This window comes from Physeter macrocephalus, unplaced genomic scaffold (genome assembly GCF_002837175.3).
Source record: "Physeter macrocephalus isolate SW-GA unplaced genomic scaffold, ASM283717v5 random_236, whole genome shotgun sequence".
Taxonomy (NCBI): domain Eukaryota; kingdom Metazoa; phylum Chordata; class Mammalia; order Artiodactyla; family Physeteridae; genus Physeter; species Physeter macrocephalus.
This window is the reverse complement of record NW_021145524.1, coordinates 27,327-45,292: the sequence shown is the minus strand read 5'-3', so window position 1 is coordinate 45,292 and position 17,966 is coordinate 27,327. Positions and strand designations below refer to the sequence as shown.

At 52.6% G+C, this 17,966-nt stretch overlaps 1 protein-coding gene across 2 annotated transcripts; it reads right to left on the bottom strand.

Annotated features, from left to right (window-relative positions):
- Positions 1 to 2,138: 2,138 nt before the first annotated feature.
- DACT3 (dishevelled binding antagonist of beta catenin 3) lies at positions 2,139 to 11,732 on the bottom strand. Of its 2 annotated transcripts, none has more exons than XM_024132826.3 (4): positions 11,419 to 11,732; positions 5,909 to 6,005; positions 5,589 to 5,741; positions 2,139 to 4,612 (listed from the first exon to the last, which is right to left on the bottom strand). In XM_024132826.3, exons 1-4 carry the CDS (start codon positions 11,665 to 11,667, stop codon positions 3,225 to 3,227), a joined length of 1,887 nt encoding a protein of 628 aa, XP_023988594.1. In that variant the 5' UTR covers positions 11,668 to 11,732; the 3' UTR covers positions 2,139 to 3,224. The 2 variants fall into 2 exon arrangements, with proteins under 2 accessions (XP_023988594.1, XP_028340598.1); XM_028484797.2 differs by lacking the exon at positions 11,419 to 11,732 and adding an exon at positions 7,883 to 8,134 and having other exon boundaries at positions 2,141 to 4,612.
- Positions 11,733 to 17,966: the final 6,234 nt, after the last annotated feature.

Sequence of the window (17,966 nt, the reverse complement as noted above, 5' to 3'; positions counted from 1 at the left end):
GAAAATAAAGAAACAAAAGCCATTGAGCTCTGTATTTTATATGGGTGAATTTTATGGTAGTGAATTATGTTTCCATAGAACTGTTAACCCCCTCTTCCCCTTCAAACACCTAAGTCCCTCTTCTGCTCTGAGTTCTCCCATGGTTCCCATCTCCGGAGGAGTAAAAACCAAACTCCTCACCATGGCCCACGAGGCCCCACGGGATGCAGTGGTCCCAGTCATTCTTTGCCCTCGCCTCCCCCTCTTCTCCCCCTCACTCACTGCTCCTCCAGACATGCTGGATTCCTGGCTATTTTGCCAACATACTAGGCACTGTTTTGGCTTCAGCAGTGGCTGACCCCTCTGCCTGGGAGGTTCTTCCCCAAGAGATCCACAAGCCTAACTCCCCCACCTCCTTCAGGTCTCTGTTCAAATGCCACCCTCTCAATTAGACCACCTCTGATCACTCTACTTAAAATTACAAACTCCTCTCCTCCCCCATCCCTCCCAATTCCGTCATATCTCTGCTCAGTTTCCCCCCACAGTCCTTATCACCTTTAAAAATTATAGAATTTATATATTTATTATGTCAACATCCCCTCCTGCCCCCACCCCCCAGCCCCTATCCCTGTGAGCAGTTCCTTGTGTATCCATCTAGAGATGATCCATATAGAAATAGGCTTATAGGGCAATGGCTAACAGCATGGACTCTTAGGCAGTGCCTCGGTTTCTCCATCTGTAAAACGGGCATAATAATCATGTCTACCTCCATGAAATTGTGAGGATTAAATGAGTCACTGAGAATAGAGTCTGGCATATAAAATAAGTGCTCATTGAGTGTCAGCTGTTATTTTATGATTAAGCACTAAAATCTTAAAAAGGAAGAAAGGTCAGCCATCTGTACTTCAACCATCTTGATCACTGTGTGGCCTGTGTATCCTTAGACAAGTCCCTTCCCCTTTTGACCTTAGTTGCCGCTTTTATGAAACAGAGATGGAGCAAATCCTCCCAAGGGCTTGAGAAGCAATGACTTTTCCCGCAAACTTTAAAAAATAACTTTGGGAGCTCCTTGGCAGCCCAGTGGTTAGGACACAGTACTTTCACTGCGGTGGCCCCGGTTCAATCCCCGGTCGGGGAACTAAGATCCTGCAAGCCGCGACTAAGAGGCTGCATGCTGCAACTAAGAAGCCCCCATGTCGCAGCGAAGAAGACTGCATGCCTCAACTAAGAAGCCCGCATGTTACAACTGAGACACAGCACAGCCCCAATAAATAAATAAATAAATATTTTTTAAAAAAGAAAGTAGGGAGACATGCTAATTAAAACAGAACACCATTCTGCTCCCCCCCCCCCAGATTGGCAAAATGAAAATGATTAATAGCATCTCTTGTTTGGTGAAGGAGTGGAAAAATGGGCATCTCAGAAATTGCTGTTGGAAATGTCAACTGAGGGCAGTCTCAGTGGAAGGAAGTGTGACCACGTCAATTAAAAATTTTTAAATGATGGTACTGTAATGACCAAGCAAGTCTATTTCTAGGAGTGGATCCTACAGAAATACATACATGTAAAAAAGAGGCATGTGCAAGGACATAACTGCAGTAAGGTCCAAAATAGCAAAGGAACCGAGGAGCTGAAAACAGGGTTAGATTATGGGTACCCCCACCCCCATGGAATCGTATGCAGCTACTACAGTGATAGGAAAATATGTCATCTAAATTTAGATGAAATGAACAAATTCCTAGAATACAACTTAGTAAAACTGACATAAGAAGAAATAGAAAAGCATAAACAAATAAAATAAAATAAATAGAAAAGCTAAATAGTACTAAACCCTCAGAGATTCAAGTAATTAAAACCCTACCCATACAGAAATCTCCAGGCACAGATAACAAAAAAAATTGATAAACAATGCATACATATGGCTCAATTTATGTAAATATATAGTTTTACCTATATAGAGTATAACTATATGTATATGCATATATATAGTTACATATATTTATACAGCTACAAGATTCATATATGTATGCAAACACATAAAGGAAAACATACAAGGATGCACATCAAACTGATTATGATGACTTCTGAGAGAAGGCATTTGGGGCTGTCCCTTTACCTATATTATTTCCATTTAAAAATTTTTTGTTTTTTCTTTCTTTATTATTTCCATTTTTGTGAAACCATATTTATGACCAAACAAAACTCAACCAAAGGTCAGAGTCATTGAAGTAAAATATTCAATGGTAAGAAAATGCTCTTGAGACCTACCCTGGGATCTGCCATCTGGTTCTGGACACTACCATACCCAAAGCAAACAGTAGTTGCTCAATAAATATTAGTTCAAAGGAAAAGCCCATTTAGCCACAGAAGGAGAGTCCACCACCACGTATAACACTGTGCATTTATTTACAAAGAGGTTAGAGAAACACACAGATTCTGGCCCCCCTGTGCACTGGGGAGTCACCATCGTCATAATAAATACAGTAAGTTTAAAAAAGAAAAACAATACTGGACTGGAACAACTGAGGGTCATCCTGGTCTCCCCCCACTCCCTCTCACAGAGGGTGCCACGAGATAGAAGCCATCTTCCTTCCCCTCTTCTACCCCCCAATCCTCCATATCTGTCCAGGGAGGGAGGTGAAAGAGTCTTTCTTTCCAGGTGTTACCAACTCCTACTTGACCCTCAAAACCCCAAAGTCAGTGCTCCTTCCCTTCCCAGGGCACTCTGCAGGCACCGTCTGGGTCAGACACAGAGTCTCTGACCAGGGTGCTAAGGGGGTATCCTAAGGGTCCAGGGACATGGAGGGGGGCACTTTGTGAATGAGGGGGGGCCATATCTGGGCATGGAAAGGAGGAATAAGAAGGCTCAGTGAGAGAAATGAAGGGGAACAAACGGACTAAGTGTCTAAACTAAAATGGGGAAATTCAAACTGAATTACCCCTGCTGCATACCATAGTACACCCATAGTACAGATGAAGAAAGTGAGGCCCACCGAAAGGGAACTTTCTTGCCCAAGGGCTGCAGAGCCAGCAGCTGAACTGGGTCAAACAGGGCTCCTCCCCCATTCCTCCCTGTGGTGGAGGGGGAGCCTTTTCAACCAAGACTGCAGTGGATGGGGCAGTGAGGAAGGGTCTTTGGAAGCAGAGAAAATGGTGGTCTTTGGAAGGGAGGTGTAGAAGGGTCAGCGATTGGGGGTGTGGTGGTGCAGAGGCCATGAAGGGGGAGCCCAAGCAAACCTCTAAACTCACACTGTAGTCATGACCTTGAGAGAACCCGAACGGAAACGCAATATCTTCTTCTTGAGCGCGTGGGAAGCCTTGATCTTCACAAAGACTTTGGCGGGGCCCGCGGGCGCCCCTCCACCTGCACCAGCCCCTGGCCCGGAGGCCGCGGTGGCTGCCACCAACTGCTGCGGCCACACGAGGCCACCGCTGCCGTCGGAGTCGCTGGATGCGGAGCTGAAGGCAGGCGACTCCCCCTCGCTGGCGCTGGATTCACTCTCCCCGTAGCCGACGCCGACGCCGCCTGTCGGGCCCCGGCGTCCGAGGGGCCCCAGGCGCCCGGCCGAGCACTCCGAGTCGCTGCCCGCGCAGCCATAGAGCAAACGGCGCTGAGGAGCTGACGGGGATGGGCCAGGACCCGGGCCTCGGGCGGCGGGACCGCGGGGCCGGCCTCGGCGCCCATCGGCAGCGTCGATCTCGGCCGTGGAGCGCCAGCGGCGGCAGGACCCCGCGGCCTGAGCCGCGAGAGTGGGCGCTGGACCACGGCGGGGCCGTGGCGGCCGAGGCTCTTCTCTTTCGACTGTAGGGTACTTGGGGGGGCCCGGAGGAACCGCGGCGGCGCGGCCCAAAAGGCTGGTCTCGGACTGGGAGCGAGCGGCCTTGCGAGCCCTGGGCGAGCCCCGGCGGCCCGAAGCCTCGGCCATGCGTCCGCGGCGGCCCGCGGCCCGGGGACGCTCCCGGGGTGGGGACTGCTCCACGCTGCGGCCGCGGGTCAGTGGGGGCGCTTTGCGGCGCGCCGCGCGGCCGGGGAGGCCGCGGGTGGCGGCCTGCGCGCCTGGGATGTACTGTGCCTTCACCAGGCGGCCCTCGGCCGGGCTGTCGGGGGGCGAGGGGGCGGCGGGCGGTGCGGCGGGCTCGGGGGCCGCCTCCGACTCCCATGGCGAAGCCCAGCCGCGGCCCAAGGGGGCCGGGCTGGCGGGACGGCCCACCGCGCGCTCCACCGGGGGCTCCGGCGCGGACCGCGCGCCTCCGGGGGGCGGGGACGCGTCGGGCGGCCGCTGGCGCACGCTGTTCTGGCGCCGCGGGCCCCCGTCCGCGCCCCCGGGACTGGTCCGGGGCTGGCCCGCCCCCCGGCGGCGGCGCCTGCGCAAGAGCGCCGAGATGTAGCCGTCCAGGGGCCGCCCGGAGCCCGCGGCGTCTGGCGAGTCAGGGGGCGGACGGCTGCACGGCCGCGGGCTGCGCAGCGCCACGGCGTGCAGGGGGCTGGGCGTCAGGAAGGGCCCCGCGCGGGCTCGTCGCTCCGCGGAGGAGCAGGCCTCTGGGACCGCAGCCGTCGGGTAGGGCGCCGAGAAGGACCGGGGCACGGCTGCCCGAGCGCCCACCGCCTCGTGTGAACTGGGACTGGCGTCTCCTGGCGGGGGGAGGCAAAAAAGGAAGAGAGGCTCTCAAAGCCCTTTCCCAATGAGCCTAGGAGGGGCAAATTGCCCACCGCCTCTCCTACTCTCCCACTCCCATAAAAAACAAAACAAACACGCACACACAACCTGCTCTCAGCCCTTCTCGCACACTAGGTTGATAACAAAATCTGCACAGTGGCCTATAAGACCTTGAATGGTCTGTCCTGCATCTGTGTCTCTGACCTCCAACTCCTCTACATTTATATGTTTTCAGCTACACTGGCCTGGATGAACGGGCCAGTCACGCTCCAGCCTCAGGGCCTTTGTACTTGCTGTTGCTGCTGCCTGAACTACTCCTCCCTCAGGGTATCTGCTTGGCCCACTCCCTCACTTACTTTAGGGCGCCACTCAAATGTCACAGTCTCAGTGACGTCCTCTCCGGCCATATTTTCTAAAATTGGAGTTCCCTCCCCAACTCCAAGGGACACGCTGTCGTCCCCTTCCCTAATTTTCTTTTCATGGTACATGTCAATATCTAATGTCCCAGATATTTTACTTATTTATCTTGTATATTATCTATTTCTCCCACTAGAATGTCAGCTTCATGAAGACAGTGATTTTACTGCTGTATCCCTCACCCCTAGGATATGTGCTAGGAATGCACATAGTAGGGACTCAGAAACTTACGTGAATAAATGAACAGCAATTTTTGTTTACCTAATGGCTACCATGTGCCAAGTTCAATGTCTTAGGGCAGAGGCTCACTGAATAGTCAAAACTTCCCTATGAAGTAGGTGCTGTCATTAATCCCATTTTAACAGATGGAGAAACAGAGGGCCAGAAAGAAGCAGCATGCTCAAAATCACACAAAAAGGGACTGTCACAGCCAGAATTCGAATCCAGGTTGGTCTGACTCAGACGCTTGTGTTTAAAAGCATCCTCTTATTGTCCATTCCCTGGCTCTCGGGGGCCCGACCCCACCCACCTTACCTAAGGACTTGGGCCTCTCGCTGGCATAGATGCCCCGGGGTTCAGAGGGACCCAGGCGTCCATAGGAGCCAGATCCGGAGAAGCCACTGTCCCCACAGAAGGTCGAGGGTGGTGAGTCTGGACCTCCTGTGGAGCTGGGGTCTTCATAGAAGCCTGGATTCCAAAAAGAAGGGGAGAGACAATCAGGGGGGCCTGAAAGGGGAAACCAGGGGTGGGGAGGAAAGGAGGAGATCAAGAGGCATAGAGTGGGAAGCCTGAGAAACAGGAGACAGCGGGGTGGGGTGTCCCAGGCAGACCCCACTACCTCTAGCCATGCTTACCCGAGCTGCGCCCACTCTCCTGTTCCAGGCCCCCAGACTCCAGGCTCAGGTCTCCCAGCTGCTGGCCCAGGTCCCAGATGAGCCCGGGCAAGGCCTCCTGAGGAGGTGGGGAAAGCAAGATGGTCAGAAGTACCCCTGAGTCCTCTGCCAGCTGGTCCCCTATTCTAGGAGCTCATGGGCAGACTTTCACTCTGACAGGGAGGCTGCGATTTCAAAAAGGTAAAAGAGTACCCAAGTTACAGGATCCCCCTCAAGATCTCTGTCCCTTCATCCCATTAGAAAGTCCTCTGGCTGTCTAACTCTAGTCCCTCATGCTGCAGTCACCTCGTTCCCTCTTAAGTGTGAGTGATAAGTCTTCAGAAGTCCCCATCCCTTGTCCCCTCCCTATCAGCTCTTCCCTCTATCTGGTGCTCATGGCCCCTTAACCCTTATTAGAATGTCCCTCTTTGAGTGTAACTCCAGGTCTTCTTGATGCAAGGGCAGTTCACCACTAAAAGTTGGTGTTGAGGACCCAGCAGATCTCTCTTAGCCATCCATTCGTCTGCCTTCTCCCAGACTTTGACTCTCCTTTCTCCGATGCTCCTATCTTCCCCCACTGCTCCTTATCACCAATGGAAGGTCCTTCTGCAAGTCTTCCTTAAGTCCTTCCTGCTGCAGATTTTTAGAAAAGGAAATTTATTTATTTATTTTTGGCTGAGTTGGGTCTTTGTTGCTTTGCACGGGCTTTCTCTAGTTGCGGCGCGCGGGGTCTTCTCATCGCAGAGCATGGGCTGTAGGCGCACGGGCTTCAGCAGCTGTGGCACGCGAGCTCTAGAGCGTAGGCTCAGTAGTTGTGGCGCAGGGGCTTAGCTGCTCCGCGGCATGTGGGATCTTCCCGGACCAGGGCTCGAACCCGTGTCCCCTGCATTGGCAGGCGGGTTCTTAACCACTGCACCACCAGGGAAGGGAATTCCCCTGCTGCAGACTGACTCTTTCCCTCATTTGGATGACATAGGCTGACCATGACTCATAAATCTTTGCTCCTCCTCTCAGAAAGAATCGCCCCCATGTCTACTGGAAAGTCCTTCTGTGAATCTAGCCTTAGTGGTATTGTACTACAGCGGTGAACCCCAGCGGGTTCCTTTGCCCCCAGCAGGGACCACATCCTCCTCCTGCCCTGGCTCCAATCCCACCCAGAAGCCCCCATGGTCTGCCGCAGCTCCGCATCCCCATGGGAAATTTCGATGGAGTCTACCCTGGATCCTTGCTGCGGGAAAAGACCATTTCCTATCAGATGTGGATAAATGAAGGTGAAAACACTTTAAAAGGGAAGTGACTGTGACGCGGTAGGGGTAGGGGCTGAAGAAACACAGATGGGATCTCCGAGACACTAGGGCTTAACCCCACTTTGGAAAACAGGGCCAGAGCCAGGAAGAGTCTCCCGCGGATCTGGGGGAGGCCAGAGGTGGTGGCAGCCTCAGGCAGACGGTTGACCCTCAGACAAAAGCGGCTTGTCTGGACGGCAGGCGGCAGGAGGGAGGGAAGGAGGGAGGAGGGGCTGAGAGGGCAGACGCCCAGCCTTGCCTATTTAGGGCAGAAAGACTGGCCGGCTCCCCCGCAGACAACGCGGCCCCCCCGCCCTCCCTCCGCCGCCCCGCAGCTTCCTACTCCTTTGGCTGCTCTCCTGGGCCCCAGTCCCCACCCCTCCCCCCTAGAACAGAAGCCCCCATCTGGGCTTGTTTATGGGAGGAAAGTCAACTAATCGTTCCACTTTGGGCTCCTGCCCTGGGTGTACAGAGATGCTCAGGGTGGTGTCATCTTTGAGCAGGAGCCAGGAATGCAGCCGAATTGTGCAGCCTCAGGGGTGGCTAAAAAACATCAAGGACCGCCCCTATACCCCATCACCTGTCCCCCACTAATCATGCCCTTGGTTCACGCTGCTGGAGCCACACTGGCCTCCTCGCTGTTCCCCGAACATATCACACATGCTCCTACCTCGGTGGGATGTGTTTCCCCAGCACACCCTCCTGGCTCTCTCCCTTGCTTCATTCAGATTGTTACATGCTCCCTTCTCTGACTACTCTTTCCAAAATAGCTCCTGATCATTCTGTACCTGGGTTGCCCTGCCTTTATTCCAACATAGCAGTAATGACCTCCTGACTTAAAGTGACATAGCAGGCTATTTGTTTATTGTCTTTCTCACTAGATTGTCAGCCCCAGCCCCAGGAGGGCAGAGATTTTTGTCTGTTTTGTATACTGCTGTGCCTACCCTCCCACCGCCTCCCACACGCACTCCCCAACCCGCCCCAGTGCCTAGAACAGCTCCTGGCACAAAGTAGGTGCTCAGGAAATGTTTGGGGAAGGAATGAATGAATACTGCAGAATACTATACAGCTGTTAAAATGGAATGAGGCAATTTCTATATAGAACCATCTCCAAGACCTATCATGGAGTGGAAAAAGAAAAATGCAGAATGTATAGTATAAGGGTGAGTCAGAACTACCTGGGGGTCGTGGTAAAACCCAAATTACTGGGTCCGACCTCCAGAGCTTCTGATTCCAGGCAGAAGCCTGAGAATTTGCATTTCTAACAAGTTCCCCAGTTATGCTGCTAGTGGTCCAGCGGGCCACACTTTGAGAACCACTGCCCATAGTCTCTGACACCTCACCCAAGAAACTGGAATTTGAAAAAAAGCAAAGCGAACTCTATGTTTCTTGGTATGTAAGCTGTTTCTGCGCATAGATGCAGAACTCACACCAGGGTGACAATGGTGGTGATCACAGGGGAGAGGGTGCATTTAGGGGGTCAAGGGAGGGATGAGGGGACTGGATGGTAGGATGAAGTGTTTATGGAGGCATGGCTGGGAGCCAAATTGCCAGGGTTCAAATTCACCTTTGCCACTTCCCAGCTGTGTGACCTTAAGCAGGTTACTTCACCTCTCTGGGCCTTAGTTTCCTCATCTGTAACATGGGCATCATTTGACTCCCTCTCCTATGAGGTTGTTGTGAGGATTAAATGAGTTTAAACAGCAGTTCCTTTTAGGCACTTAATAAATGCTGGCTTTTATTATTACACGAAAGCTATGAATTTCTAACAAAGAAAATATAAAATCATGTTTTACTTGTGTAATTAGAAATAAGTGAAAAAAGATTTTTTTTTTTTTTTCGGTAAGTTCTGCAGGTCTAATTTCAGTTCTTCCACTGCAGGGAAGAGTAGGAGTTTGGAAGATAAACAGCAGAGGCCTCCTCCTCCCCTGTGCCTGGACCCCCCAGCACCCCCCTAGTCTACACCCACCCCCATTTGTAAGTCTGACCTCATTTCTTCCAGTTGCAAAGGGATGAATCTTTAAAAGACCAGAAGGTCCTTGGCCTGAATCTGGCTCCCTGCCTACCCACAATGCCCCTCATCCTTTTTTTTGCAAGCCCTTCAACAAGTGGGCCTGAGGCTCTCCAGCTCTGGCAGGTTTAACATGAATGTGGTTCGGACCCCTGGAGACCCCTTTGCCCAAACTTTCCCAGACCTTGGCTGCCCCCACTCACATGCCCCTAATCTGTGTCCAATTCCCTTTATCTCTGTTAGGAAGTCCTTCTGCAAGTCTAACTTTAATCCTTCTTGCTGGAAGGGGACCATTTTCCTTGGTGGGAGAGAACAGGGCTCCTGCCCCCATTCAGGATTCTTGCCTCTTTTCTCTGAGATACCCCTTATCTTTCCCTTCATCCCCATCATTCCTATTAGAAACGAATCAACTCTGGCTTCCGTCTTTCTTGCTTCAAAGGGAGTGTATTCCTGGGAGGGAGGTGGAGGAGGGGGAGGGGTATGCATCACACAACAGAGACTCAGGGATCAGAGGAGGCTCCCACCCCCTCTTTGGAAGGACCCAGGAACCCCCAACACCAGAGGAGTTTATATTTAGCGCTTCTCTGCTCCTCCCTCAGTGGCGCTGTCTCCTTCCCGTTGCTTGCCACCGCCTCCTCCCTGACGCTGGGACGGAGCTTTGCCTGGAGATTGTGGGGGGAAGAGGCCCCTCCACTACCACCTCGTGGGGGAGATACTGAGGGCTGGGGGGGTAGACAGAGGGGCAGAGAAGGGGGAGACTGAGGCAGAGAGAGGCAGAGGATGAGGGACAGGAAGGCAGGACCACAGCTGGCCCATCCGCATGCCTTCTCCCTCTCCTTGGAGGGGTGGGAGGTGCCTTCCCAAGCCCAGCCAGCTCGGGGTGGGGTGAGCTGCTGAAGGCCCCTACAACGCGTCTCTAACTTTGGGAGGGGGTGAGGCCTCCCACAGCTGTTTCTGTTTCCAGAGAAGAATGTGCAGGGTCCCTCTCCCCGCCGGGGGTGGGGGTCTGGGGGGGAGGGGCTGGGCTTGCAGCCCCAGAGTCTGGCTTCAGCGTTCCTCCCCATTCTCCATCTGGGGAGGGGGCAGTCGAGGTCAGTAGCAGGGAGAGCCCCCTCCCCCCACTACCTCGGCTCAGGTTTCCCCAAACGGGAAGCCCTGACCACACACAGGCTTGGGGATGGGATCAGCAAGTGAAGCCCGGGTCTGGGGCCTGGCGGGCTGGGGGGAGGGGAAGAGAGAGAGGGACAAGGATGTGGGGCAGGAAGAGAGAGAGGTGCAGAAATGCGAGAAGGCAAGGCCAGGGAGACAGAGATAGAGAGGCAGAGGATTGAGAAAGATGGAGAAATAGACACAAAGTCGCAGAGATGTGGCAGTTGGGAAAAGAGTGCAAGAAACACAGGAAGAGGTCAGGAGAATTAAGAAATGGCATAGAGAGGGAAAGAGGGGTGATGCTTCTTAAGTCATCTGGAGACCTCTGCCTCATCTTCCACCACCAGGGCACCCAGGGAATCCAGAAGTCAGACACCCATGCTGCCTCAATCTGCCACCTCTTGGCCTAACCAGGGCTGTGGCCAGGTAGGAAAGGAGGGCAAGTGTCACAGAGGGTCAAGATCACCGTGGGATCCTAAGGGACTGTGAACTTCCTCTCAGCAGCAATCCCTCCCTCAGGAGGCCCGAGGATCCCCTCCCCCCTCCCCGCCCCCTCCGGAGATCGCCAAGCACACCAGGACTTGGGGAAGTCGGGGCCCCGGTATGGAGGCCGGGAGAGAGGCATGTTTGGATCCTGCCGTGTGACCTTGGGTGAGTCGTTTGCCTTCTCTGAGACTCAGGGTTTTTTCTCTATGAAGTGGGAACTATCACGCCCGTCCCCCAAGCTGCAAGAAGACAACGCCTGCCAAATACTCAGCCTGGGCTTGACACATACTTGGTGCCCAGATGGATTTTTCTTTGGGGAAGCGGTGTAGGGAATGGGCCTGAGGGTCCAGCGGAGGCAGTGCAGCCCCCTTCCCCAGTTTGGGGTTGGGGAGGCCTGATCCCGCCCGCCGCCCCGACCCTCCAGCCCTCCAGCCCCACCCCCCTCTCCTTTCCCCCTCCTCCCTCCCCCACCCAGACGGGTGTCTGAGCATCCAGCCGAGACAGGCGGACAGACAGACACAGACGGGGGCAGAGGGACGAACGGACAGGCGGCCCCTCACCAGCTGCTCTTCAAGGGCCGCTGCGGCCCGGCGCGCCGCCGCCGCATCTTCGTCCTCGTCGGCGTCCTCCTCGTCCTCGGCCTCGGCGCCCCCCATTCCGGGCTGGGCCAGCCGCAGCGCCTGCTGCACGCGGTACTCCTGCCTCTCCCGGAGCCAGTGTAACTCGCAGAGCCCGGCCAGGCTGCCTTCCAGCCAGCCCCGCAGCCGACCCCTCTCGGGGCTCACCGGGAAGGAGAAGGCCCGGATCATGGCTGCGGCCCCCCGCCCCAGCCCGGCCGGGCCCCGCGGCCACCCCTCTCCCGGTCCCACCTCCCCGCCCCAAGAGCCCGCCTGCCCGCCCGCCCGCCCGCTGGCCCGGCTGTCACCGTCTCATCTGCATAGGCGCCCGCCCATTGGGCCGCCCACCCGCGCCTTATCTGCATGGCCACGCCCCCGGCGACAGAGCAACCATCGCTTATTGGCTGGTACCCTTCCTTACGAAGATGCTCGGCTGTGCACCCGCACCCCCCAACGCGACGCATGCTCGCAGCTGCCTACTCGCTCTGCTTACTGGCCTCTTCGCCACGCCCCCCTTCTCACCTCCCTTTGGGCCCTGGCCATGTCCCCACGCGTCACAATGAAACAAGTCTGCCCTTGCCCCGATGTCATTGGTCCTTGCCTCCCCCGCAACTGGTTCCGCCCCCTTGCAGGAGAGGTCTGGCTACCATTGGACTGTCCCGCGAGAGGGGCAGGGGTGATCTATAAATAGAGACTCTGTCCCCGTGACATTTTGGCAGCTGCTCCTCTCCCCCCACCCCTCGTAACCTTCAGCTTCTGAGGCTGAGCGCGGGGGGGGGGCGGAAAGGGTTTGAGAGTCGAGTGCTGATTTTGCTTGCTCTTCCAGGAAGCCTTCCCAGACATTCAACTGGAAAACTAGAGGGCCAGACCACTAAAAATTGGTAATCCTCCCATAAAATTGTGCTTCTAAGCGAGGCCGGCTTCACGGGCATACGACCGGCTTAGAAGGGCCCCGAGCTTGGTTTAATATTCTGCCGTTACTGTCTTGAAATTCTTATTTTTTTGAAAAGGGACCTCGCATTTTCATTTTGCACTGGGCCTTTCAAATTCGGTAGCCAGTCTTACGTCTAAGAGTTTAAGATCGGTCATGTCCCAAATTCTGGAATTATAAGACCCTGGCTGTAAGAGTCTATGATTCAACCCGAACAGAATCTAAGCGTCTTTTGTCTCCCAGATGCTGTGAGGCTTTGCGCTCACCATTCTACGATTCCAGGGGCTTTTGTTCTACGTTCTAAGAGGCTTTGTTCTCAGCCTTCTAAGATGCTCTGTTCTCAACGTTCTGTGGTTCATAAGAGTCTGAGCCTGACGTTCGTTTCCAAGGTTCCCTCCTCCCTATCCTGGCTCCGCGAGCGGGGCTGGCGCCCCCCCAGGCGGCCAGCCAGTGTCACTACGCCGAGTGTGTGTCCCTACAACCATCAAGATTTAGCTTCAAAATCCATACCCATTTCTCAGACAGATCTTGACTCCCTGAAAGCCAGGGCCCAGAAGATCATGTAAGACCCTCCCTCTTTTATGATCCCAGGTTACCTTCTGGTCCTGAACTGGAGAGACAATGTTGGTGACTGAGAGCGAAGACTCCAGAACCAGACTGCCTGGGGTGAGCCCTAGCTCTGCCACTTTCTAACTGTGTGACCCTGGGAAACATGCTTAACCTCTCTGTGCCTCAATTTCCTTAGCTGTATAATTGGAGTTGTAATACTGTCTACCTCCTAGAGTTGTTATGAGGATTAAGGGAGATGTTTGTCAAGTGCTTGGAGCAGTGCCTTCCATGTATAAAGAGCCACAGAAGGGTCTGATAAATAAGTTAAAAATTATCTAGTGAGTCCCAAGGAGAAAAAACGAGTCTGGGTTTTAGTAGAGATAAACTTTATTTAATCCCCCTCTTGTTTTATTATTATTTATTTTTATTATTATTATTAACTTATTTATTTTGGCTGCCCCGGGTCTTAGTTGCCACACGCGGGATCTTAGTCGTGGCATGCATGTGGGATCTAGTTCCCTGACCAGGGATCGAACCCGGGCCCCCTGCATTGGGAGCATGGAGTCTTACCCACTGGACCACCAGGGAAGTTCCCCCTGCCTCTTGTTTAAGACAGATGTAGACTGTCCTTACATTACCTTAATTTACCAACAATGGGGAGATGATCAGGCTGATGAAAGGGGATATGGAAAACTCTCTCAAACAAGATTTTCTAAGTCGTAAGTATCTGGGGTGAGGTCAGGATTCGTTTTCATCTCTGCTGTTTGTGCAAGACCAGGTGAACCATTTGCTGTGTAAAATGTTGGATCTGGAGCTGACTTAGGGTTCTGGCCATTTGAAGATAGGTATTCCTAGGAAGACAAATAAAAAGAGAATTATTCATGGTTGAATAAGGGAGTAAAACCAAGATTTGAGACCAGAGGGCAGCCATTTGAGAGGGTTCCAAGAAGGAGGGGAAGAGAGATCCTTGGTTGGTGGAGTCAGAACAGCGGTAGCAATTTTGTGGATTTCCTTGTTGGCTTTTTGATGTTGATGGCGATGATGTCTGCAGAACTCCTGCGGACGAACCTGGAACTTCCTGGTTCCAGGAAGTTCCTGGGGTTACTTCCAACCGCAGCACACAAGTCCCTTCCCTGGAAACCCCCGAAGAGTTGTCCAAACATGGTCAGAGGCCAGATGAAATTCTGGGAGTTTACTCCCAAGCATTTGGTTTCTTATCCCAAGGTTTCTTTGGGTCCTGATGAAAAAGGAGGTCACAGACACCCTGGATCTTGTGTCTGCATGATTGTCAGCCTCCACAGGATTTGGCGGATCTCTCACGTTTGTGAGGAGTTGGGGGTTTGACAGGAGAAAGAGTGAATTCTGAGGTATTGATAGAATGAAGGGAAATTGAAACGCTGATAAGGGCTGCGAAGCCGCCACGTGTGAATTACGAATCATTGGGGGGCAATTCGAGACTCGTGGAAATAATCGCCTTATTTATCTGAGTGGTCAGAAAACAAATGTTGATTAAAGGTGGAAAGCCAAGGAGAAGATGCAGGGACAGGACTGGGACCATGAGATGAGTCACAAGAGGCGCGATGCCACTGACACCAAGAGACATTGTCAGTGACATCAGTTGACTCAGGATTCGTAATATTGTGATAGCTGGAAAACCCAGGTGAGTTCAATGAGGAGGTGGTTCCTGCCATTATGGTTGTTATGGCATCATTTAAAGTTCAGTGATTACAGAAACTGAGTCCCATGAAGGGGCCATTAGGGAAGTTGTATTGAATAAAAGGAGCACGTGAATCCTGATTCATAGATGGTGGGGGCAGGAGAACTTCCTGTAACAATCGAGCACTGAGTTGGGAGGGGTCTTGGAAGGGAGTATGTGGGGCAATGCTCAATCCATCTGCAACGATCCTATTTTGCAAATCAGATCACGTTCTCAGATACTGGGGGGTAAGACTCTCACATATATTTTGCGGGACATAATTCAACCCGTAACAGAGCCAGAAACCACTGGAGTTGCATTTCAGTCTTGGGTGAAGATGAAATTAATGATGGGATAAATGCGTTCTGTGGATAAGGTTTTACCTTCAGGTGCAAGGTCGTGTACTAAATAGTGTACTTGTGGCTTACATAGTTGTAATTTGTCCCCAGATATCTTGCGTCCCTATGGGCAAGGGCACGGGGTAGATATTGAGTGGCAGTGAGTGAGCTGTTGAAATGAACAGAACAGACGAGAAGATGATCCACGTTTTGGATTAGAGAGGAACTGCAAAGGAGAACCAATTCCTTCAAATTTACACTCAGCGTCTGAGAAAAGTAAGTAGGAACTTCAGTGAGTCCTTGAGACATACCTGTCCGTGTATATTGTTGACGTTCCCAGGTGAAAACAAAGAGAGACTGCGAATTGGGGGGTGTTGGAAGGAATAGAGGCTGGCCAGGAAGGTGCGTGGATCTGGAGCTCTCGGGAACCAAGGTTTGACTATTTTATTTATGGCCTAGAGGTCTTGGACTAGCCAGTATCCCAATGGAAACATTGGGGTTCTTCTTGGTTCCCTGACCAGGGATTGAACCCAGGCCCTCGGCAGTAAAAGCGCAGAGTCCTAACCACTGGACCGCCAGGGAATTTCCAACATTGGGGCTCTTGACAGTCAAGACGGGAGTGTTGCAGGGGCTGGAGGTGGGTATGAGGAGGCCTTGAACGATGGGTTGAGTGTGTCAGAGCGTGTGAAGGTGGTTTCAGGAAGGATATGAAAAAAAATCTATTTCCACTTTAAGAGGCTCAGCCTCTGAGATGCACCCTATGTTTGCTGAGTTGGAGGCCCAAAGAGAATCACGGGTTGGGGTCAGCATATCTTGACTCTGTGGGCCTCAGGGAGAGGTTGATGGGTTTTTTTCTGGGGGGTGAGGGAGATTAGTGATCTAAGATGGACAGTGGCAGTCAGGGACTGGGGAAAATAGGCTCTCTTGTGAACATGACATGTTAATGTTCCCAACTGATAAAATATCCCTTCCTGAAAGACTTATTGGAATAATCTGAGTAAGAAACTGTGCTGGGTAGTAAGGGGCCTAACGAGATGGACGAAGAGTGGCTTAGACAACGGTGTGGCAAATTGTGGCATCTCATGGCAATCATTGCTGGGCAGGGGGCTTCCCTGGTGGCGCAGTGGTTAAGCATCCGCCTGCCAATGCAGGGGACATGGGTTCGAGCCCTGGTCCGGGAAGATCCCATATGCCGCGGAGCAACTAAGCCCGTGCACCACAACTACTGAAGTCCGCGCGCCCAGAGCCTGTGCTCCGCAACAATAGAAGCCACTGCAGTGAGAAGCCCGCGCACCTCAAGGGAGAGTAGCCCACAAGAAGCAAGCCACTAAGAAGCAACTAAGACCCAGCGCAGCCATGAATAAATAAATCAAATAAATAAATTTAAAAATCATTGCTGTGCACCGAGGGAGGGTAAGGGCTGGGGGGGACTATGGGATACTTAAGGGGGTGGGGTGGCCCCTGTATCTACAAAGCCGGGGCTAGCACGTCCATTAATGAGAATGGTCATTCCCCTCTGTGGGTTGAAGGGTGTTTATGGACACAGAGGAAAAACTCTGCTGGGAGTCCCTGAGGAGACTGAATCCAACTCTGCTTTGTATTTTAAAGCTGGACAGTCTCAAATCCAATGTCCCTTTTCTTTACAGTACCTATAGCTGTCTCTATCAAGATTTGGTTTAGTGTTTTGGGATGGCCCTGATAGGATGGACCTTTTTTTTTTTTTTTCCCCGATTGTTTAAGTAGCAGGGTCTTAAACTGGATTGTGTGGATTTTTTTTTTTTTTCCTGCATCCTCATGTTGGGCTCTCTTGGAGTTCTGGAATCAAGGCATTTCTCCAGGTAAGATGGTGTTTTTCAGCACGTCTCTAATTTTTGGTCTCAGAATGTTGACGGAACTCGTGGCCACAATAGAAGCAGTGTGATTGTCAAGGACCAGGCCTTTCCATACATTTCCTGGACAGGCCCTATCATTGCAGATGGATTTGGGTCTCTGTTGTCTACACTCCTGGATTTTAGACCAGTCAGTTTTAGAAGAAGCATTCAGGATGGAGTCTAAGAGACATTCCCCTATAGTATTGGCTTGTATTGTGCCTCGGAGGTGTTCTGGCTCCTTTGGAGATCCTCATTGACTGAAGTTCATTTAGCTTTTTCAAACTAAAGAGGTGCAACTCCGGAACCGACCACTAGATGGACTAATTGATATGAATTGGGAAGACGTGGAGCGTAAGCTCTGGGTACTAGCCTAAATTGGCTGCTAAATACCACCGTTTTTATGGGGCTCATGAAAATCTCTAACTATGGCGTGTAGCTCCAAGCGTGACCAAAATGTAAAGAGAACTTGTCTAAGTGCATGCTCTGACTGCTTGCCTTCAGCTGTAGGGCCAAAAATCTGAGTGACGGGGGGAGCTAGGGAGGTGAAGGGCAGGGGTCAAAGGAGGCGAGAGGTTCCCTCTGTCTACAGCCTCAGGGCCAAGGTGAACCTGAAGAAGCCAGCTCAGGGACTTCCCTGGTGGTGCAGTGGGTAAGAAGACTCCGCGCTCCCAATGCAGGGGGCACAGGTTCCATCCCTGGTCAGGGAACTAGATCCCGCATGCCGCAACTAAAGATCCGCATGCATGCCGCAACGAAGATCGCGCATAACGCAACTAACACCTGGTGCAGCCCAAATAAATCAATAAATATTAAAAAAAAAAAAAAAGTCAGCTCAGAAGAGCTGCCCCACAGACCCCCAGGCTCCCTCTAGGCTGCCCCACCCTCTTGGGCTCTCCCATTCCAGCCCTCCCCACTCTGGGTCATAACTCACAGGGAACAGGTCTGTCTCCCCCACTGGATGGTGAACCCCCCTGAAGGCAGGACCTGGGCTGTCTCAGTCACCACCGTGTCCCCAGCATCATCCAGCACAGTGTGACAAATGGATGAACCAACGAATGAGCACATTCAGTGTGCAAACAAGTCATCGCATCAATTTAAAAGAAAAT